Source organism: Salmo trutta, chromosome 38 (genome assembly GCF_901001165.1).
Source record: "Salmo trutta chromosome 38, fSalTru1.1, whole genome shotgun sequence".
Lineage (NCBI taxonomy): Eukaryota > Metazoa > Chordata > Actinopteri > Salmoniformes > Salmonidae > Salmo > Salmo trutta.
Window position 1 is genome coordinate 33,197,493 of NC_042994.1, and position 23,669 is coordinate 33,221,161.

General features: G+C 42.7%; 1 protein-coding gene across 1 annotated transcript in view; it reads right to left on the reverse strand.

The window, feature by feature from the left end:
• Positions 1–854: 854 nt before the first annotated feature.
• Positions 855–23,669, reverse strand: part of LOC115178613 (zinc finger protein 135-like) — a gene marked incomplete at its 5' end in the record, with an annotated part of 36,027 nt that continues 13,212 nt past the window's right edge. The window contains one exon of the mRNA XM_029739868.1: positions 855–871. Within this exon, the coding sequence (XP_029595728.1) occupies positions 855–871 (17 nt within the window). The remainder of the gene's footprint in view (positions 872–23,669) is intronic.

Sequence of the window (23,669 nt, forward strand, 5' to 3'; positions counted from 1 at the left end):
TAGTAATATATATTATTATAGACCTCTGTTCAGCCTATAAACATGACAGTATCTATTATTATAGAGCTCTGTTCAGCCTATAAACATGATCTATTATTATAGAGCTCTGCTCAGCCTATAAACATGACATTATCTATTATTATAGAGCTCTGATCAGCCTATAAACATGACATTATCTATTATTATAGAGCTCTGTTCAGCCGATAAGCATGAAATCTATTATTATAGAGCTCTGCTCAGACGGAAATACGACATTATGCAGCCTGGCAGGTAGGAGCGTTGGGCCAGTAACCGAAAGGTTGCTGGATCAAATCCCCGAGCTGACAAGGTAAAAAGCTGTCATTCTGCCCCTGAGCAAGTCAGTTAACCCACTGTTCCCTGGCTGCCGATGACGTGGATGTCTATTAAGGCAGCCCCCCACACCTCTCTGATTCAGAGGGGTTGGGTTAAATACAGGACACACATTTCAGTTGAATCCATTCAGTTCACTAGGTATCCCCCTTTCCCTATTATAGAGCTCTGCTATAAACATGAAAGCAAGATTAGATTTTATGTTCTACATTATTATTATTATTATAATTATTAGGGCGGCCACCAAGTTTTTATTAAACTATGGAATGTTCCGAAAACTGACTTCAGGTTTTTGAGCAATCTAGCCTCACAGGAAGACAGTTTTATTTTATGGAGGTTTAATTCAGTTCTCTGTTTAGTATCTAACTAAATACTCTGTTTGTCTTTGGTAGGAGAGGGACCAGACTTTCACTCTGACAGCGGGGAGACTCCTTCAGGGGAACTAGACCCAGAGACACCCAAACCAGCGAGACGACACCACTGTTCCCACTGTGTAAAGAGTTTTACTCAGTTAGGGAGCCTGAAAACACGAGAGGGGACACACTGGGGAGAAGCCTTATCACTGTTCCGACTGTGGAAGGAATTTTAGGTGGTATGCGAGCCTGAAGGAGCATGAGAGAATACACACAGGAGAAAAGCCTAACCACTGTTCCAATTGTGAAAAGAGTTTTACCCATCGAGGGAGCCTGAAAGCGCATGAGAGAATACACTCAGGAGAAAAGCCTTACCAATGTTCCCGATGTGAAAAGAGTTTTACCCGGTTAGGGAGCTTGAAAAAGCTTGAGAGAACACACACAGGAGAAAAGCCTTTCCAACATACTAATACACAGGAGGAGAAGACATACCACTGTTCTCATTGTGAAAAGACATTTACCCAGTCAGAGGACCTGAAATCACACGAGAGAATAGAGAGGCTGTGTTCTGACTTATGTTTTTGATTGAGAAATTGTTTTTGTTCATGCTACATTAAATCATATTGTATGAATGAAATCATACTGAAAAATAGGTCAACATTTTTTTTCCATCTCAAGAAATGATCATGTTGAAAATCGGATTAAAATAGTAAAAAAAATATTATGTTTTGATTATGAACTTAAGATTGATTGAATGCAGGTGTAAACCCCTAAATGTTGTTCACTATATAATTGGGATATTTCAAACATGTTAATTAATTATTAAATAGATTAATATTAGTATTTCTTCATTCAGATTGTCATTGTAAATGCGAATTGGTTCTCAATTGACATATCTGATTAAATAAAGGTGAAATAAAGTAAATGCCATATTATTTTTGGGAAGTCTATTTGATTCTATGTTGGGACTAGAATAATATTTTGAAGATAAATACACAAGGCAGAGTACTAGAGAGACAGAGGACGAGAGGTCAGTACAGTACTAACAACCAATGGAAATAGTGTTTTTTCTTGTAATAGGGAGTTATTGATCAGTGGTTCAGCGACATGGGAGGATCTAGATGTACACTACCGTTCAACAGTTTGGGGTCACTTAGAAATAACCTTGTTTTTAAAAGAAAGTAATTTTTTGCCCATTAAAATAACGTCAAATTGATCAGAAATACAGTTTAGACATTGTTAATGTTGTAAATGACTATTGTAGCTGGAAACGGCTGATTATTAATGGAATATCTGCATAGGCGTACAGAGGCCTATTATCAGCAACCATCACTCCTGTGTTGTAATGGTACGTTGTGTTAGCTAATCCAAGTTTATCATTTTAAAAGGCTAATTGATCATTAGAAAACCCTTTTTCAATTATGTTAGCACAGCTGAAAACTGTTGTTATGATTAAAGAAGCAATAAAACTGGTCTTCTTTAGACTAGTTGAGTATCTGGAGCATCAATGTAACCTCTCAAATTCATAGACGGGTGTTGTGTTTTTTTTTACCCCAAAGTAGTTTTTTACCCGGAGACTGTAGTGCCACTTTCTCAAAATGAACATAAATGCTGCAGGAGGAGGGTTCTGGTGTTTTACCAGGAGACTGGGGCCGATCCCAATTTAGGAATGTAGGCCTTGCTTCCGCACACTCTACATGTGTTCTACCTTGCTGAAAACCCTCACAATTGTTGGCCAACAGATTTTGTCATGGAGTATTCATTCAATACGGTTTAGAGTACATTACATCTTAAGCCATCCCTTTAAATACGGTAATACCTTTAATTAGAATGTTGTTAACAGACTCGATAGAATACATGGAGAGAACAGAATCTAGTTCGAGAATCTAGAATCTAATCCATCAATTAAAGAAAGTAATCATTCGTCTCCAGCTGGTAGATTTAAAAATACTCTGATCTTGTAGATTATTTAGGTACATTTTAGGGTTAGGAAAGTATGTATGAATCATAAAAAACAATAGTCCTATAAATCTACCCGAATTCTTACTAATCATGGAAGTGTGATGACAACGGCCCAATCCCACATTTACATAAGTGTTCAGACCCTTAACTTAGTATTTTGTTGAAACACCTTTGGCAGCGATTACAGCCTTGAGTCTTCTTGGGTATGACACTAGAAGCTTGGCACACCTGTATTTGGGTAGTTTCTTCCATTCTTCTCTGCAGATCCTCTCAAGCTCTGTCAGGTTGGATGGGGAGCATCGCTGCACAGCTATTTTCAGGTCTCTCCAGAGATGTTTGATCGGGTTTAAGTCCGGGCTCTGGCTGGACCACTCAAGGACAACAGTGCAATAATATCTAACAACTTCACAACAAATACACACATCTAAAGTAAAGGAATGGAATTAAGAATATATAAATATTTGGACAAGCAATGTCAGAGTGGCATAGACTAAGATACAGTAGAATAGGGTAGAATACAGTATATACATATGAGATGAGTAATACATAGACTAAGATACAGTAGAATAGGATAGAACCTACTCTGTTCATTATATACATCTACATGATGTATTGTTACACCATGTAGGAGCAGTATAGACCTAGTCTGTTCATTATATACATCTACATGATGTATTGTTACACCATGTAGGAGCAGTATAGACCTAGTCTGTTCATTATATACATCTATATGATGTATTGTTACACCATGTAGGAGCAGTATAGACCTAGTCTGTTCATTATAAACATCTACATGATGTATTGTTACACCATGTAGGAGCAGTATAGACCTAGTCTGTTCATTATATACATCTACATGATGTATTGTTACACCACGTAGGAGCAGTATAGACCTAGTCTGTTTATTATATACATCTACATGATGTATTGTTACACCATGTAGGAGCAGTATAGACCTAGTCTGTTCATTATATACATCTACATGATGTATTGTTACACCATGTAGGAGCAGTATAGACCTAGTCTGTTCATTATATACATCTACATGATGTATTGTTACACCACGTAGGAGCAGTATAGACCTAGTCTGTTTATTATATACATCTACATGATGTATTGTTACACCATGTAGGAGCAGTATAGACCTAGTCTGTTTATTATATACATCTACATGATGTATTGTTACACCATGTAGGAGCAGTATAGACCTAGTCTGTTCATTATATACATCTACATGATGTATTGTTACACCATGTAGGAGCAGTATAGACCTAGTCTGTTCATTATATACATCTACATTATGTATTGTTACACCATGTAGCAGCAGTATGGAGGTAAGTGGGGGACAAAATTGTTGACACCCTTGATAAAGATGAGCAAAAACGACTATAAAATAAAGAATTCAAATACTGAGCTAAATTGTATGTAAAAAATAAAGGGAAATTATGTTATTTTATACTAATAGAATTGCTCAGAGAAAGAGATTTAGTTTAATGTGTAATTCTCAAAAGGTAGGGGTCTGAATTATTGCTACCCTTGTTTTCAATACTCCAGCACCCTCCCCTCGGGAGGATAACGACACTGAAATGTTTTATGAGATTAGAGAACACATTGGGTGGGATCTTAGACCATTCCTCCATACAGAATCTCTCCAGGTCCTTGATTTCTTTTGTCTGCGCTTGTGGACACACTTATGGCCAAGTTTCAGCCTCCTAGCAGAGAGGTAACCAGGTTTTGGGCTAAAATATCCTGGTAGTGGGTATAGTTAAATTATTTTTTTTATACAGTCATTTTAGCTAATATTTATCAAGGGTATCAATAACTAGGTGCTTATTTTGATATCTAGTTATTTGACTGAATCAGAAATACAGATGTGGAGTAGATGTAGAGTTTGTTTTAAATTCTCATACAAAATCTGAACTAATCAAACAACACTTGTTGCTCTTTGTACGTGTTGATATAATATTCATATTTAATGGAGAGAGAAAAAACGTTTCCCTAAACTGCTTTATAATATTATAATTCAATGAAGAAGAACAAAAGTTGTCCCTCCTCAACTGCGTTTCTTCCCTCCAGGCAGCAGATGGCGATATGTGTCTTTCAGGCGATGTTTCTAGTGTGACGTATAATCTAGTGGACGGAACGCTTCTTCAACAACTGCAGCCACCTCGGTAGCTCGCTAGCCAACAAAGTCGGAACATTCAAGTTCTTTAGACAATTTCGTGGTTTATTTGCCGCTATGATTTAAACATACTTATGTGGAAACAACTAGCTACCCCATTTAATTTAATATTTACGTTGTAAGTCAGCTAGCTGGCTGGTCAAGTTAGCACTAGTCTAGTCGCTAATGCTAGCTAGCTAACATCTCCGACCATGAGTTCACTAAGTTACTCTCCTCCTGCTAAAGAAGAGGAGGTCTGCTGGACGGAGAAAGAAGCTCTTGTGAAAGAGGAGGAGGAAGAGGAGGCTGTTACAATACAAAAACAAGTAGAGGGTGAGGATGTTACAGTGAAAGAAGAAGAGGAGGAAGATACAGTTTTTGGAGTGGAGGATGAAGAGGGGGAGATTACTGTCACATTAGAGGAGGACGAAGAAGAGAAGACTGGAGAACTGATTAACACCAGTAAATACAGTGAGTACTATCTTACTATCAGGAACAGGCCTTCAAGGAGTTGGCTTGATGGGAAGTCGTGATGTCATCCAATAGGCGACTGATCTTCATGTGAATATTCATTATTCTTTTTAAAATCCTTCCTGTTCTGTCAAGTTGGTTGTTGATCATTGCTAGAAAGCCATTTTCTAGTCTTGCCATAGACTTTCAAGACGATTTAAGTCCAAACTGTAACTAGGCCACTCAAGAACATTCAATGTCATCTTGGTAAGCTCCTCCAGTGTAGATTTGGCCTTGTGGTTTAGGTTATTGTCATGTTAGTACAGTTTTTTGCATTCAGATCTCTGAAATGCACTCTACCTACGTAACATTTAGTGTCTCCTTATGTTACACTGGGAAAACAGTTTTCATGGGCAACGAAATCCTAAATCATTTCAGAGTTTGCTAAATCCAGTGGTTCTAACCGAGAGTCATAATTAACTTTATTGACACCCAAATGGATACTGTCATTAATGTGGTTCTTCAATAATTACACATAATTCTTAATACTGTAGCTGTTTAGTTAGTCACATGTTCAACTATCATCAGCTGATCCAGGAAATCATTTTCTGAATGACAGTCACATGACAAACATCACGACATGCAACAACAACCAAAGTGCTTCTTCATTCATTACTCTGGTAAAGACAGTTATGCCGTGCTCCATGTTGGATCCAACATCCCTAACAAATTGATGTTTATAATGTGTTATTGTCTGCTTGATTTACAGTAGGGTCTCGTTAGTCTGTTTGGACACAGAGATCCTTAGCTCATGTGTGGAGAACTGTTCCTTGATGGATAGGCTATTGTACAACACACAGAGCTATTTTCCTTTATTCAGGACATTTAGAAAGACAACACATTACAGAGTAGCCTAGTGGGATTATTCACAGAATTATCTGGTTATGAAATGTCATGACAAAGACATTTTAGTTTCCATGTTTCAACTGAAATATTAAATGATTTATAATCCTAGGTCTATATTGTTGTCCTACAGTAGGTCTATGTTATTGTTAGGTGAAGTTTTGGGTCCTACAGTAGGTCTATGTTGTTGTTATGTGAAGTTATGGGTCATACAGTAGGTGTATGTTATTGTTGTTTGGTGAAGTTATGGGTCCTACAGTAGGTCAATGTTGTTAGGTGAAGTTAGGAGTCCTACAGTAGGTGTATGTTATTGTTATGTGAAGTTATGGGTCCTATAGTAGGTTTATGTTGTTGTTATGTGAAGTTATGGGTCCTACAGTAGGTCTATGTTATTGCTAGGTGAAGTTATGGGTCCTACAGTAGGTCTATGTTATTGTTAGGTGAAGTTATGGGTCCTACAGTAGGTCTATGTTATTGCTAGGTGAAGTTATGGGTCCAACAGTAGGTCTATGTTGTTGTTATGTGAAGTTATGGGTCCTACAGTAGGTCTATGTTGTTGTTATGTGAAGTTATGGGTCCTACAGTAGGTGTATGTTATTGTTATGTGAAGTTATGGGTCCTACAGTAGGTCTATGTTATTGCTAGGTGAAGTTATGGGTCCTACAGTAGGTCTATGTTATTGCTAGGTGAAGTTATGGGTCCTATAGTAGGTCTATGGTGAAGTTATGGGTCCTACTGTAGGTCTATGTTATTGTTAGGTGAAGTTTTGGGTCCTACAGCAGGTCTATGTTGTTGTTAGGTGAAGTTATGGGTCCTACAGTAGGTCTATGTTGTTGTTAGGTGAAGTTATGGGTCCTACAGTAGGTGTATGTTATTGTTGTTTGGTGAAGTTATGGGTCCTACAGTAGGTTAATGTTGTTAGGTGAAGTTATGGGTCCTACAGTAGGTCTATGTTATTGTTGTTTGGTGAAGTTATGGGTCCTACAGTAGGTCAATGTTGTTAGGTGAAGTTATGGGTCCTACAGTAGGTGTATGTTATTGTTATGTGAAGTTATGGGTCCTATAGTAAGTCTATGTTGTTGTTATGTGAAGTTATGGGTCCTACAGTAGGTCTATGTTATTGCTAGGTGTATGGGTACTACAGTAGGTCTATGTTATTGTTAGGTGAAGTTATGGGTCCTACAGTAGGTCTATGTTGTTGTTATGTGAAGTTATGGGTCCTACAGTAGGTCTATGTTATTGCTAGGTGAAGTTATGGGTCCTACAGTAGGTCTATGTTATTGTTAGGTGAAGTTATGGGTCCTACAGCAGGTCTATGTTGTTGTTAGGTGAAGTTATGGGTCCTACTGTAGGTCTATGTTATTGTTAGGTGAAGTTTTGGGTCCTACAGCAGGTCTATGTTGTTGTTATGTGAAGTTATGGGTCCTACAGTAGGTCTATGTTGTTGTTATGTGAAGTTATGGGTCCTACAGTAGTTCTATGTTGTTGTTATGTGAAGTTATGGGTCCTACAGTAGGTCTATGTTATTGTTGTTTGGTGAAGTTATGGGTCCTACAGTAGGTCAATGTTGTTAGGTGAAGTTATGGGTCCTACAGTAGGTGTATGTTATTGTTATGTGAAGTTATGGGTCCTATAGTAGGTCTATGTTGTTGTTATGGGTCCTACAGTAGGTCTATGTTATTGCTAGGTGAAGTTATGGGTCCTATAGTAGGTCTATGTTATTGCTAGGTGAAGTTATGGGTCCTACAGTAGGTCTATGTTGTTGTTAGGTGAAGTTATGGGTCCTACAGTAGGTCTATGTTATTGCTAGGTGAAGTTATGGGTCCTATAGTAGGTCTATGTTGTTAGGTGAAGATATGGGTCCTACAGTAGGTCTATGTTATTGTTATGTGAAGTTATGGGTCCTATAGTAGGTCTATGTTGTTGTTATGTGAAGTTATGGGTCCTACAGTAGGTCTATGTTATTGCTAGGTGAAGTTATGGATCCTACAGTAGGTCTATGTTATTGTTAGGTGAAGTTATGGGTCCTACAGTAGGTCTATGTTATTGCTAGGTGAAGTTATGGGTCCTATAGTAGGTCTATGTTATTGCTAGGTGAAGTTATGGGTCCTACAGTAGGTCTATGTTATTGCTAGGTGAAGTTATGGGTCCTACAGTAGGTCTATGTTGTTATGTGAAGTTATGGGTCCTACAGTAGGTCTATGTTGTTGTTATGTGAAGTTATGGGTCCTACAGTAGGTGTATGTTATTGTTGTTTGGTGAAGTTATGGGTCCTACAGTAGGTGTATGTTATTGCTAGGTGAAGTTATGGGTCCTACAGTAGGTGTATGTTATTGCTAGGTGAAGTTATGGGTCCTACAGTAGGTCTATGTTGTTGTTAGGTGAAGTTATGGGTCCTACTGTAGATCTATGTTATTGTTAGGTGAAGTTTTGGGTCCTACAGCAGGTCTATGTTGTTGTTAGGTGAAGTTATGGGTCCTACTGTAGGTCTATGTTGTTGTTTTGTGAAGTTATGGGTCCTACAGTAGGTGTATGTTATTGATGTTTGGTGAAGTTATGGGTCCTACAGTAGGTCAATGTTGTTAGGTGAAGTTATGGGTCCTACAGTAGGTGTATGTTATTGTTATGTGACGTTATGGGTCCTACAGTAGGTCTATGTTATTGTTAGGTGAAGTTATGGGTCCAACAGTAGGTCTATGTTGTTGTTATGTGAAGTTATGGGTCCTACAGTAGGTCTATGTTGTTGTTATGTGAAGTTATGGGTCCTACAGTAGGTCTATGTTGTTGTTATGGGTCCTACAGTAGGTGTATGTTATTGTTGTTTGATGAAGTTATGGGTCCTACAGTAGGTGTATGTTATTACTAGGTGAAGTTATGGGTCCTACAGTAGGTCTATGTTATTGTTAGGTGAAGTTATGGGTCCAACAGTAGGTCTATGTTGTTGTTATGTGAAGTTATGGGTCCTACAGTAGGTGTATGTTATTACTAGGTGAAGTTATGGGTCCTACAGTAGTTCTATGTTATTGCTAGGTGAAGTTATGGGTCCTATAGTAGGTCTATGCTATTGTTAGGTGAAGTGATGGGTCCTACTGAAGGTCTATGGTATTGGTATAACTTGTGGTCTCCTCATTAGCATGGAGGAGTTTCTGCAACCAAACACAGAAAGGGGCCTATATTGGAGACCATAAGTCGTCTGGCACACTGCTTAGGGGTTCAGCATCTGTAATAACTTAATTCCTACAATCATCCATTTTACTACTAATGTAAAAGGATACAAAATATAACTATTGTTGCTCACTTGACGGTCTTCAGACAATTGTCAAATAATTTAACAGACGTCAATTGTTGTACAACTTCATGGGTACACTCTGGGCATCACCTTTTACCTCAAATAAACAGTGGATTTCTGCTGTTGTTGGCATTTAACCATGTTTGACTTTGTTGTTCACACAGGAGAGAGACGTGACTATCGTGGATCCTCTGGGGAGCCTCAACAACATCATGATGCTGACGAGGCAGAGAAGAGTTTCTCCACATCAGAACACCTCAAGAAACACCAGCAGAGACCCACAGGGAAGAAATCTCACCACTGCTCTGACTGTGGGAAGAGTTACTCAAGATCAGGTTCACTAAAGGTGCACCAGAGAATTCACACAGGTGATACATTTCATTGCTGCTCTGATTGTGGGAAGAGATACTCAAGATCAGAATTCAAATTCACTAAAAGTTCACCTGAGAATACACACTGGAGGGAAATCTCACTGTTGCTCTGAATGTGGGAAGAGATTCAACTCTTCAGTAGACCTTAAAATACATCAAAGAACTCACACAGGAGAGAAACCTTTAGGCTGTGATCAATGTGGAAAGAGTTTTACTCGGCAACAAACCCTGAAATCACACCAGAGAATACACACTGGAGAGAAACCTTATGGCTGTTATCAATGTGGGAAGAGTTTTGCTCTGTCAAGCTGCCTGAAATCACACCAGAGAATACACACTGGAGAGAAACCTTATGGCTGTGATCAATGTGGGAAGAGTTTTGTTACATCTAGCCAACTGACTGTACACCAGAGAAGACACACAGGACAGAAACATTTTAGCTGTGATCAATGTGGGAAGAGATACTCTGATAAAAGATATCTGATCAAACATCAGAAAATACATGACGGAGTTGTTTCATGATATCAATGACTTAATGTCACAATGTTTTAAGTGTAGTAGGAGTATTTTAATGATGTCACAATGTAGAACCCTAAACGTTTGTCCCCTGTTCTATTGATTTCAACATGAAATGGATATTAGCCTCAGGGGGAAAATCCAGGCTCTGAAATGAAAGAGTACTATTTATGAGATTTAACAAAAAGTGACTAACACAAAAAGAGGTGTGTTACACTTACCACGTTGGCGACCCACTTGAATCAAAATGTAGCTTGCCGTTTTCTACAAATTGTCCTCTAACCAGGGATGTACACATTATTCCCAGATTCCATGTGGTTTTTGAGCTGTTAGTTTTAACAGGACGTGCAACCTCATCTCCCTCCTCTTGGCACAATTGATTTCAACATGATATCGATGAGTGATGACAAATAAGTGTTGTGTTCTTTTGTTCAGCGACCCCTACATTTAAATGCATCACTCCAAAATGTAGCAGACTGTCTTCTGCAGGTTGTCCTCTAACCAGTGAGGTAAAATATATCTCCCATTTCCATGTGTTTTGTTTAGTTGTGTTAGTTTCAACAGCACGTACAGCCTGATTTCCCCCCTAATTGATATCAGTGATTTATTGCTACTTGTCAAAACAACAGTGTTTCTGGTGCTTGTGCAGTTTATAAGGTGCTTGTGTAACACTATGGGGGTGTCCACTGAAAGTTGACTAGTAACAACAACTGGGACCTAAAAGACACCCACCATGAGACCCACTAAATCTGCCCAAGAAGAGGCAAACAAAAGAAAAACCCACACCAAACTTAAAGACAGGAAGTAAACCAAAAAGGTGGGGCAACTGAAGGTGTTGACTCTCCACATCTATCAAGACAACTGGAGCACTGGGCCAGACACTCTTAAATAGAACCTGGACCAGCTAAGGTGAAACACCTTCCCACTAACGAGATGGACAAGCCAGCACAGGTGTAACACATACTGACTAACGAGGTGACACCAATCAGTGCACCCTACGTGCTAACGAGCTATACGTGCTAACAAGCTATACATGCTAAAATCCAAACCTCAAAACATAAATGGAAAAACCAAAGACTGTAACACCGTAAGAGAATGCTTACCACCAACAGAAAACAACTTCCATTTCACATTATAATCAACTACAATGCTTTACCAATATAAACATGGTGTATACTGGCTGTCAACAATTAAAAACAATATATTTTTTATATCTTCCTAAAACTCACTAGCTTCTAGAACTCCCGTCCCCTTGGAACGAGCCCAAACAAAATTCATCTCCAATACGGAAAACCATGCAGTCAAAATAAATTGTTATCCATGGCAACTCACTGGCTAAACGCAAAACCATTTGACTGCCCACCTTTGAGACAATCAGCAACCAAGTTGTCCTTACCACGGACATGTCTGATTTCAAGAGGAAACTCCTGCAATATCCGTAGTAACTTTCCACCTCACTGCGGAGCTTCTCTCTCTTTTCAGGGTTCACTAGATAGGCATGTTGTTGGATCGGGGCCTAGTCCCCAATGTCATGCTCTAGTACATTGGGTTGGCTCATGTGAGAATTAACCCTGATATTCTAAAAGCAGGGCAACAATGTCAATATAATTGTACCAAAAAATTGTCAGTTGGTTGCATAAATAAATATCATTACTAAATGTTACATGAAATGTAAATATGAAATAGCCCCAAGGTCAAAACACAGTTATAAAGTGTCCAAATCAATAACCAATACGCAGAAACAGTTTGGGATAAATTGAAAACCTAAACATAAAATGTGCTATAGACACAAACATCTGCCACAATAATCATATTAGTTGTATTTTTTTAAACAAGTGTAACAGTGCAGGTTCCGTCCCTCTCTTCGCCCCAACCCGGGCTCGAACCAGGGACCCTTGCACACATGAACAACTGACACCCACCGAAGCATCGTTACCCATCGCGCCACAAGAGCCACGGCCCTTGCGACGCAAGGGGAAACCCTACTTCAAGTCTCAGAGCGAGTGACGTCACTGATTGAAACGCTATTAGCGCGCACCACCGCTAACTAACTAGCCATTTCACATCGGTTACACAAGCACCTTATAAACTGCACAAGCACCAAAAACGCTGTTGTTTTGACAAGTAGCAATAAATCACTGATATCGATTAGGTGGGAAATCAGGTTGTATGTGCTGTTGAAACTAACACAACTAAACAAAACACATGGAAATGGGAGATGTATTTTACCTCACTGGTTAGAGGACAACCTGCAGAAGACAGTCCGCTACATTTTGGAGTGATACATTTAAATGTAGGGGTCACTAAACAAAGGAACACAACACTTATTTGTCATCACTCATCGATATCATGCTAAAATCATTTGCGTGACAGAAGGGAGATGAAGTTGCACGTCCTGTTAAAACTAACCCCTCAAAAACCACACGGAATCTGGGAATAATGTGTACATCCCTGGTTAGAGGACAATTTGTAGAAAGCAGCTAGCTACATTTTGAAGTGTTTCATTGTGATTCAAGTGGGTCACCAACGTGGTAAGTGTAACACAACTCTTTTTTTGTTAGTCACTTTTTGTTAAATCACAAAAATAGTACTCTTTCAATTCAGAGCCTGGATTTTTCCCCTGAGGCTAATATCCATATAATGTTGAAATCAATTGATAACGACAAAAACGTTTAGGGTTCTACATTGTGACATTATTAAAATACTCCTACTACAATGTTAAAACATTCTACATTGTGACATTAATATAATGAAACAACTCCATGTATTTTCTGATATTTGATCAGAGATCTTTTATCAGATTATCTCTGGTCACAACTAAGAGGTTTCTCTCCTGTGTGTGTTCTCTTGTGTACAGTCAGACTGCTAGATTGACCAAAACTCTTCCCACATTGAACACAGCTATAAGTTTCTCTCCTGTGTGTGTTCTCTGGTGTAGAGTCAGATTGCTAGATGAAACATAACTCTTCCCACATTCACCACAGCTAAAAGGTTTCTCTCCTGTGTGTGTTCTCTGGTGTAGTGTCAGATTGCTGGATGTAGCAAATCTCTTCCCACATTGATCACAGCTATAAGGTTTCTCTCCTGTGTGTGTTCTCTGGTGCACTGTCAGAGCTCCAGATTGACCAAAACTCTTCCCACATTGACCACAGCTATAAGGTTTCTCTCCCGTGTGTGTTCTCTGGTGTTGAGTCAGATGGCCAGATGTAGTAAAACTCTTCCCACATTGATCACAGCTATAAGGTTTCTCTCCTGTGTGGACTCTCTGATGAATTTTAACGCCTGCTGATGAGGTGAATCTCTTCCCACAGTCAGAGCAGCAGTGAGTTCTCTTCCCTGTGGGTCTCTGCAGGTGTTTCTTGATGTGTTCTGATGTGGAGAGACTCTTCTCTGCCTCGTCAGCATCATGAGGTTGTTGAGGCTCCCCAGAGGATCCACGATAGTTAAGTATCTCTCCTGTGTGAACAACAAAGTCAGACAGATGATTAAAGGCCCACAACAGCGGAATCCACTGTAAAAGGTGATGCCAACAGTGTAGCCATGATGTTGTACAACAATTGACGTCTGTAATGAATGTTCAAATTATTTGACAATTGTCTTAAAATGAGCAAGAACAGTCATATTTAGTCTTGTTTTCACATTAGTAGTAAAACCGATGATTGTAGGCTAGAAATAAATTATTAAAGTTGTTGAAACCCTAAGCAATGTGCCAGACGACCTTTGGTCTCCAATATAGGCCCCTTTCTGTATTTGCTAAAATTGCAGCACGAGGGCAAAGCACACACAATTTGGTTGCAGAAACTCCTCCCTACTAATGAGGAAACCGCTAGTTAGGATGTAGTATATCTGGTAATGAGGAAACCACTAGTTATGGATGTAGTATATCTGGTAATGAGGAAACCACTAGTTATGGATGTAGTATATCTGCCTGGAGCAAAAACGGTGAGCAAAGATTTTAGTTTTTCACAATGTATTCTGAATATTACAGCTCACTATCAGCGCAAGATCAGGAGTGCTACTCAAGGAAACTCACATTAAGGTCTGTGTCTATTCACTAATTCACCACCATGGGGGAAAACTCAGGGGAGTTCTCATAGGCTGACAGCAAAAATAGCCTCCATTTCCAGGTTGCTTATGAGTGCATTTCACATTACTTTTGGATTATAATTGTAAGGCTCATTTGAATCTCCAACTTAACTTTGTGTTATTGCCGCAAATCAACTGCTTTGTACTTTAAAAACACTTCAACCAATAAAATGCTCTTTGGCTAGCTTTGCCATCAGCCTGACAATGAGGGTTTGTACTAGAGGTCGACCGATTAATTCGGGCCGATTTCAAGTTTTCATAACAATCGGTAATCGGTATTTTTTTTTTACACCTTTATTTAACTAGGCAAGTCAGATTAAGAACACATTCTTATTTACAATGACGGCCTAGAAACGGGGGTTAACTGGCTTGTTCAGGGGGATTCGTTTTTGCAACCTTCGGTTACCAGTCCAACGCTCTAACCACCTGCCTTACATTGCACTCCACAAGGATTAACAGGCTGACTACCTGGTACGCGAGGGCAGCAAGAAGCAAAGGTAAGTTGCTATCTAGCATTAGACTTATAAAAAAAACTATCAATCTTAACATAATCACTAGTTAACTACACATGGTTGATGATATTACTAGTTTATCTAACGTGTCCTGCGTTGCATATAATCGATGCGGTGCCTGTTAATTTTCATTGAATCACAGCCTACTTCGACAAACGGGTGTTGATTTAACAAGCGCATTTGCGAAAAAAGTACTGTCGTTGCACCAATGTACCATAAACATCAATGCCTAACAGGAATATTTAAATAAAATACGGAACGGTTCCGGATGTCACTGAAAGAAAAAAACGTTTGTTTTCGAGATGATAGTTTCCAGATTCGGCCATATTAATGACCTAAGGCTCGTATTTCTGTGTGTTTATTATATTATAATTAAGTCTATGATTTGATAGAGCAGTCTGATTGAGCGGTGGTAGGCAGCAGCAGGCTCGTAAGCATTCATTCAAACAGCACTTCGCTGTGCTTCAAGCATTGCGCTGTTTATGACTTCAAACCGGGTGGGTATAATTTGTGGAACGTTCCAACAGGAATCTATTCCAAAAACTTCGTAAATAACAAGGTTTCCAAAAAACAACGCATACAAAGTTGTATAGCGGCAGAATTGTTGTATTGCGTTTTTCACTCATCACGTTTATTCCGAAAAATGTCTGTCCTCACTCTGGTTGCCTATGGATAAACATTAAGAATAAGCTACATGGTGAGTTGATGCCTATTCGGCAGCTAGTTAGCTAGGTTTGTATACGTTGCTACTTTGTATGCGTTGTTGGTTGGCAACCTTTTACTTTACGTTTTTTGGAACAGATTCCTGTTGGAACGTTCCACAAATTATACCCACCCCTTCAAGCCTATCAACTCCCAAGATGAGGCTGGTGTAACCGATGTGAAATGGCTAGCTAGTTAGCGGGGTGCATGCTAATAGCGTTTCAAACGTCACTCGCTCTGAGACTTGGAGTAGTTGTTTCCCTTCCTCTGCATGGGTAACGCTGCTTCAAGGGTGGCTGTTGTCGATGTGTTCCTGGTTTTAGCCCAGGTAGGAGCGAGGAGAGGGATGGAAGCTATACTGTTACACTGGCAATACTAAAGTGCTTATAAGAACATCCAATAGTCAAAGGTATATGAAATACAAATCGTACAGAGAGAAATAGTCCTATAATTCCTATAATAACTACAACCTAAAACTTCTTACCTGGGAATATTGAAGACTCATGTTAAAAGCAACCATCAGCTTTCATATGTTCTCATGTTCTGAGCAAGGCACTTAAACATTAGTTTTCTTACATGGCACATATTGCACTTTTACTTTCTTCTCCAACACTGTTTTGCATTATTTAAACCAAATTGAACATGTTTCATTATTTATTTGAGGCTAAATAGTTTTTATTGATGTATTATATTAAGTTAAAATAAGTGTTCATTCAGTATTGTTGTAATTGTCATTATTACAAAAAGCAAAAAAATTATCGGCCGGTTAATCGGCAGCAGCTTTTTTTCGGGGCCCTCCAATAATCGGTATCGGCGTTGAAAAATCATAATCGGTCGACCTCTAGTTTGTACACTAAGTGTTTAACAAATTGGCCCATAACTTCACCAAACAACAACATAGAGCTACTGTAGGACCCATAACTTCACCTAACAATAACATAGACCTACTGTAGGACCCATAACTTCACCTAACAACAACATAGACCTAGGACTATAAATCTTTTAATATTTCAGGTGAAACATGGAGACTAAAATGTCTTTGTCATGACATTTCATAACCTAATCACCAGATAATTTTGTGAATAATCCCACTAGGCTACTCTGTAATGACTTGTCATTCTAAATGTCCTGAATAAAGGAAAATAGCTCTGTGTGTTGTACAATAGTCTATCCACCAAAGAACAGTTCTTTACACATTATGAGCTAAGTATCTCTGTGTCCAGACAAACTAACGAGACCCTACTGTAAATCAAGCAGACAATAACACATTATAAACATCAATTTGTTAGAGATGTTGGAACCAACGTGGAGCACAGCATAACTGTCTTTACCAGAGTAATGAATGAAGAAGCACTTTGGTTGTTGTTGCATGTCGTGATGTTTGTCATTGAAGAACTGCATTAATGACAGTATCCATTTGGGTGTTTCAATAAAGTTAAGGTGCCTCTTGGTTAGAACCACTGGATTTAGCAAACTGAAACGATTTAGGATTTCTGTGCCCATGAAATCTGTTTTCCCAGCGTAACATAAGGAGACACTAAATGTTACATAGTTTGAGTGCATTTATTTTACTTAGAAATTGGTTGGTTAGAACCTGTGTCACATCCTGACCAGCAGATGGAGCTATTGTATTAGTTTTGGGGTTAGGACGTGGCAGTTTTGTGTGTGTGAATGTTTGTGTGCACTGCGTTTGTTTTAGCCTGCCACACTGTTGCCGTTGTGAGTATTGTTTTTTTGGTTTTCCAGTGGATACTTTACTTGTTTTTATCAATAAACATGAGTATCCACATTCCCGCTGCGCTTTGGTCCATTCCTAACGACGGTTGTGACAGAACTACCCACCACCAACGGACCAAGCAGCGGAAGAGGAGGAAGCCACAGGAGGACTATTGGAAGCAGCGCGCTCGGGAGGAGATGGATTCCTGGTCGCTGGAAGTATTGGAGGAGAGGATTGACTGGACATGGGAGCAGTTGTGGGCCCACTGTGACAACCTGCCTGGGAGGCAGGTAGAACCCGAGAGGCAGCCCCAATAATTTTTTTGGGGGGGGCACAAGGGCTATTTGGCGGGGCGAGATTGGAGCCCCAGGCCAGCTCCCCGTACCCTTGTAGGGCAGACTGGACAGGTCCCGTGCTTTGGGGTTGGGGCTGTGGTGAGGCCTGGGATTTTCAGGCCGGTAGGCACAGTACCAGCGCCCCGCATGTGCCAGAGCGAAGTAGGCATCGAGCCGGAAGGGGTGATGCCTACCCTGCGCTCAAGACCGCCAGTGCGCCTCTACGGTCCGGTGTTTCCCGCCATACGCACTAGCATGGAGGTGCGTGTCTCCAGGCTGGCACGTCCTGTACCAGCCCCACGCATCAGTCGTCTAGTGCGTCAGCCCAGCCTCGCTAGTCAAGAGTCACCTGAGCTGCCCACCAGTCAAGAGTCACCCGAGCCGCCCGCCAGTCAAGAGTCACCTGAGCCACCCGCCAGTCAAGAGTCACCTGAGCCGCCCGCCAGTCAAGAGTCACCTGAGCCGCCCACTAGTCAGGAGCTGCCAGAGTGGCCCGACTGCCCGGAGCTGCCAGAGTGGCCCGAATGCCCGGAGCTACCTGAGTGGCACGACTGCCCGGAGCTGCCTGAGTGGCCTGACTGCCCGGAGCTGCCAGAGCGGCCCGACTGCCGGGAGCTGCCAGAGTGGCCCGACTGCCCGGAGCTGCCCGAGTGGCCCGACTGTCCTCCGGCCCAGCCCGAGTGGCCCGCCTGTCCTCCGGCCCAGCCCGAGTGGCCCGCCTGTCCTCCGGCCCAGCCCGAGTGGCCCGCCTATCCTCCGGCCCAGCCCGAGTGGCCCGCCTGTCCTCCGGCCCAGCCCGAGTGGCCCGCTTGTCCTCCGGCCCAGCCCGAGTGGCCCTCCTGTCCTCCGGCCCAGCCCGAGTGGCCCTCCTGTCCTCCGGTCCATCCCGAGTGGCCCGTCTGCTCGGCGCAGCTAGCGGCGCCACCGAAGTGGGCGACGCCGAAGGTGGAGCGAGGTCCACGTCCTGCACCTGAGCCACCTCCAGGATAGGTGGGTTGGGGAGGGAGGGTGTAGCACAGTGCCGTCGTTGACGGCAGCCACCCTCTCTTCCCTCCCTTATTGTTTAGGGGTTATTGTTTAATTAACCTCTTACATCTAGACGTTCCGCTAGCGGAACACCTGCTCCAATATACAATGATGGGCGTGGCGCGAAATACAAACTCCTCTAAAATATGACTATTTTACAGCATTTTAAAGACAAGACTCTCGTTGATCTAACCACACTGTCCGATTTCAAAAAGGCTTTACAGCGAAAGCAAAACATTAGATTATGTCAGCAGAGTACCCAGCCAGAAATAATCAGACACCCATTTTTCAAGCTAGCATATATGTAAAAAAAAAAAAAAAACACAGCTAAATGCAGCATTAACCTTTGATGATCTTCATCAGATGACAACCCTAGGACATTAGGTTAATCATTTTAGTCAAAAAGATTTTTGCAACGTAAGCTAACTTTCTGAACATTCGAGACGTGTAGTCCACTTGTCATTCCAATCTCCTTTGCATCAGCGTAGCCTCTTCTGTAGCCTGTCAACTATGTGTCTGTCTATCCCTGTTCTCTCCCCTCTGCACAGGCCATACAAACGCTTCACACCGCGTGGCCGCTGCCACTCTAACCTGGTGGTCCCAGCGCGCACGACCCACGTGGAGTTCCAGGTCTCCGGCAGCCTCTGGAACTGCCGGTCTGCGGCCAACAAGGCAGAGTTCATCTCAGCCTATGCTACCCTCCAGTCCCTCGACTTCTTGGTGCTGACGGAAACATGGATTACCACAGATAACACTGCTACTCCTACTGCTCTCTCCTCGTCTGACCACGTGTTCTCGCACACCCCGAGAGCTTCTGGTCAGCGGGGTGGTGGCACTGGGATCCTCATCTCTCCCAAGTGGACATTCTCTCTTTCTCCCCTGACCCATCTGTCTATCGCCTCCTTTGAATTCCATGCTGTCACAGTTACCAGCCCTTTCAAGCTTAACATCCTTATCATTTATCGCCCTCCAGGATCCCCTGGAGAGTTCATCAATGAGCTTGACGCCTTGATAAGTTCCTTTCCTGAGGATGGCTCACCTCTCACAGTTTGACTCATTCCTCTCTGCCTCCTTCTTTCCACTCCTCTCCTCTTTTGACCTCACACTCTCACCTTCCCCCCTTACTCACAAGGCAGGCAATACGCTTGACCTCATCTTTACTAGATGCTGTTCTTCCACTAATCTCATTGCAACTCCCCTCCAAGTCTCCGACCACTACCTTGCATCCTTTTCCCTCTCGCTCTCATCCAACACTTCTCACTTTGCCCCTACTCGGATGGTATTGCGCCGTCCCAACCTTCGCTCTCTCTCTCCCGCTACTCTCTCCTCTTCCATCCTATCATCTCTTCCCTCTGCTCAAACCTTCTCCAACCTATCTCCTGATTCTGCCTCCTCAACCCTCCTCTCCTCCCTTTCTGCATCCTTTGACTCTCTATGTCCCCTATCCTCCAGGCCGGCTCGGTCCTCCCCTCCTGCTCCGTGGCTCGACAACTCATTGCGAGCTCACAGAACAGGGCTCCGGCCAGCCGAGCGGAAATGGAGGAAAACTCGCCTCCCTGCGGACCTGGCATCCTTTCACTCCCTCCTCTCTACATTTTCCTCTTCTGTCTCTGCTGCTAAAGCCACTTTCTACCACTCTAAATTCCAAGCATCTGCCTCTAACCCTAGGAAGCTCTTTGCCACCTTCTCCTCCCTCCTGAATCCTCCTCCCCCCCTCCTCCCTCTCTGCGGATGACTTCGTCAACCATTTTGAAAAGAAGGTCGACGACATCCGATCCTCGTTTGCTAAGTCAAACGACACCGCTGGTCCTGCTCACACTGCCCTACCCTGTGCTTTGACCTCTTTCTCCCCTCTCTCTCCAGATGAAATCTCGCGTCTTGTGATGGCCGGCCGCCCAACAACCTGCCCGCTTGACCCTATCCCCTCCTCTCATCTCCAGACCATTTCCGGAGACCTTCTCCCTTACCTCACCTCGCTCATCAACTCATCCTTGACCGCTGGCTACGTCCCTTCCGTCTTCAAGAGAGCGAGAGTTGCACCCCTTCTGAAAAAACCTACACTCGATCCCTCTGATGTCAACAACTACAGACCAGTATCCCTTCTTTCTTTTCTCTCCAAAACTCTTGAACGTGCCGTCCTTGGCCAGCTCTCCTGCTATCTCTCTCAGAATGACCTTCTTGATCCAAATCAGTCAGGTTTCAAGACCGGTCATTCAACTGAGACTGCTCTTCTCTGTGTCATGGAGGCTCTCCGCACTGCTAAAGCTAACTCTCTCTCCTCTGCTCTCATCCTTCTAGACCTATCTACTGCCTTTGATACTGTGACCCATCAGATCCTCCTCTCCACCCTCTCCGAGTTGGGCATCTCCGGCGCGACCCACGCTTGGATTGCGTCCTACCTGACAGGTCGCTCCAACCAGGTGGAGTGGCGAGAATCTGTCTCCGCACCACGTGCTCTCACCACTGGTGTCCCCCAGGGCTCTGTTCTAGGCCCTCTCCTATTCTCGCTATACACCAAGTCACTTGGCTCTGTCATATCTTCACATGGTCTCTCCTATCATTGCTATGCAGACGACACACAATTAATCTTCTCCTCTCCCCCTTCTGATAACCAGGTGGCGAATCGCATCTCTGCATGTCTGGCAGACATATCAGTGTGGATGACGGATCACCACCTCAAGCTGAACCTCAGCAAGACGGAGCTGCTCTTCCTCCCGGGGAAGGACTGCCCGTTCCATGATCTCGCCATCACGGTTGACAACTCCATTGTGTCCTCCTCCCAGAGTGCTAAGAACCTTGGCGTGACCCTGGACAATACCCTGTCGTTCTCCACTAATATCAAGTCGGTGACCCGATCCTGTAGGTTCATGCTCTACAACATTCGCAGAGTACGACCCTGCCTCACACAGGAAGCGGCGCAGGTCCTACCAGGCACTTGTCATCTCCCATCTGGATTACTGCAACTCGCTGTTGGCTGGGCTCCCTGCCTGTGCCATTAAACCCCTACAACTCATCCAGAACGCCGCAGCCCGTCTGGTGTTCAACCTTCCCAAGTTCTCTCACGTCACCCCGCTCCTCCGCTCTCTCCACTGGCTTCCAGTTGAAGCTCGCATCCGCTACAAGACCATGGTGCTTGCCTATGGAGCTGTGAGGGGAACGGCACCTCCGTACCTTCAGGCTCTGATCAGGCCCTACACCCAAACAAGGGCACTGCGTTCATCCACCTCTGGCCTGCTCGCCTCCCTACCTCTGAGGAAGCACAGTTCCCGCTCAGCCCAGTCAAAACTGTTCGCCGCTCTGGCACCCCAATGGTGGAACAAGCTCCCTCACGACGCCAGGACAGCGGAGTCAATCACCACCTTCCGGAGACACCTGAAACCCCACCTCTTCAAGGAATACCTAGGATAGCATAAAGTAATCCTTCTAACCCCCCCCCCCCTTTAAAAGATTTAGATGCACTATTGTAAAGTGGTTGTTCCACTGGATATCATAAGGTGAATGCACCAATTTTTAAGTCGCTCTGGATAAGAGTGTCTGCTAAATGACTTAAATGTAAATGTGACATGAAGGTCCCCAAGAACACAGTGGCCTCCATCATTCTGAAATGGAATATTCTTCCTAGAGCTGGTCACCCGGCCAAACTGAGCGATTGGGGGAGAAGGGCCTTGGTCAGGGAGGTGACCAAAAACCTGATGGTCACTCTGACAGAGATCCAAAGTTCCTCTGTGGAGATGGGAGAACCTTCCAGAAGGACAACCATCTCTGCAGCACTCCACCAATCAGGCCTTTATCGTAGAGTGGTAAAAGGCACATCATAGCCTGCTTGGAGTTTGACAAAAGGCACCTTAAGACTCTAAGACCATGAGAAACAAGATTCTCTGGCTTGATAAAACCAAGATTTAACTCTTTGGCCTGAATGCCAAGCGTCATGTCTGGAGGAAACCTGGCACCATTCCTACGGTGAAGCATGGTGGTGGCAGCATCATGCTGTGGGGATGTTTTTCAGCAGCAGGGACTGGGAGACTAGTCAGGATCGAGGGAAATATTAACGGAGCAAAGTGCAGAGATCCTTGATGAAAGACCTGCTCCAGAGTGCTCAGGACCTCAGACTGGGGCAAAGGTTCACCGTCCAACAGGACAATGACCTTAAGCACACAGCCAAGACAACAAAGGAGTGGCTTCGGGACAAGTCTCTGAATGTCCTTGAGTGGCCCAGCCAGAGCCCAGACTTGAGCCCGATCTAACATCTCTGGAGAGACCTGAAAATAGCTGTGCAGTGATGTTCCCCATCCAACTTAACAGAGCTAGAGAGGATCTGCAGAGAAGGATGGGAGAAACTTCCCAAATGCAGGTGTGCCAAATAAATTAGCTAAATGAAAGGGGGAAAAAAGAATTTATTCAATTTTAGAATAAGGCTTTAAAGTAACAAAATGTGGAAAAAGTCAAGGGGTCTGAATACTTTCGGAATGCACTGTATACAGCAACACCTCCCCCATAAGCATTCCTGTCTTTTCTGTAGATGTTATATCCCTGTATTGCTACTGCTGTATCAAAGGAATTATCTCAGTGAGTTTCAGAGATGAACAGTACAGTGCATTCCAAATTCAATGGGCAGGCAAGTAAACAAAAACGTTTTCAAATAAAAACTATTCCAGAAAATGTCAAAGCGTATATAACGCCCATCCAAGAGACTGTCAACCAATAGCGTTTACATTGTCATGCTGTGACACGCAGTTCCAAAGCTAATTCTCACTAAATCACGTTTTAAAGTCATGGTATGAGTCGAGAAACATGCCTATTTTCCTTGAAAGTACGGAAAGTCACGATTGCAAAGCTATACGATATTACAGAGAACAAGTTAATTATCTCACATCTCTGAAAATATTTGTAATGTTCTGCTTCTTGTTCAGAGGGTAATTCATGCCAATGTTATTT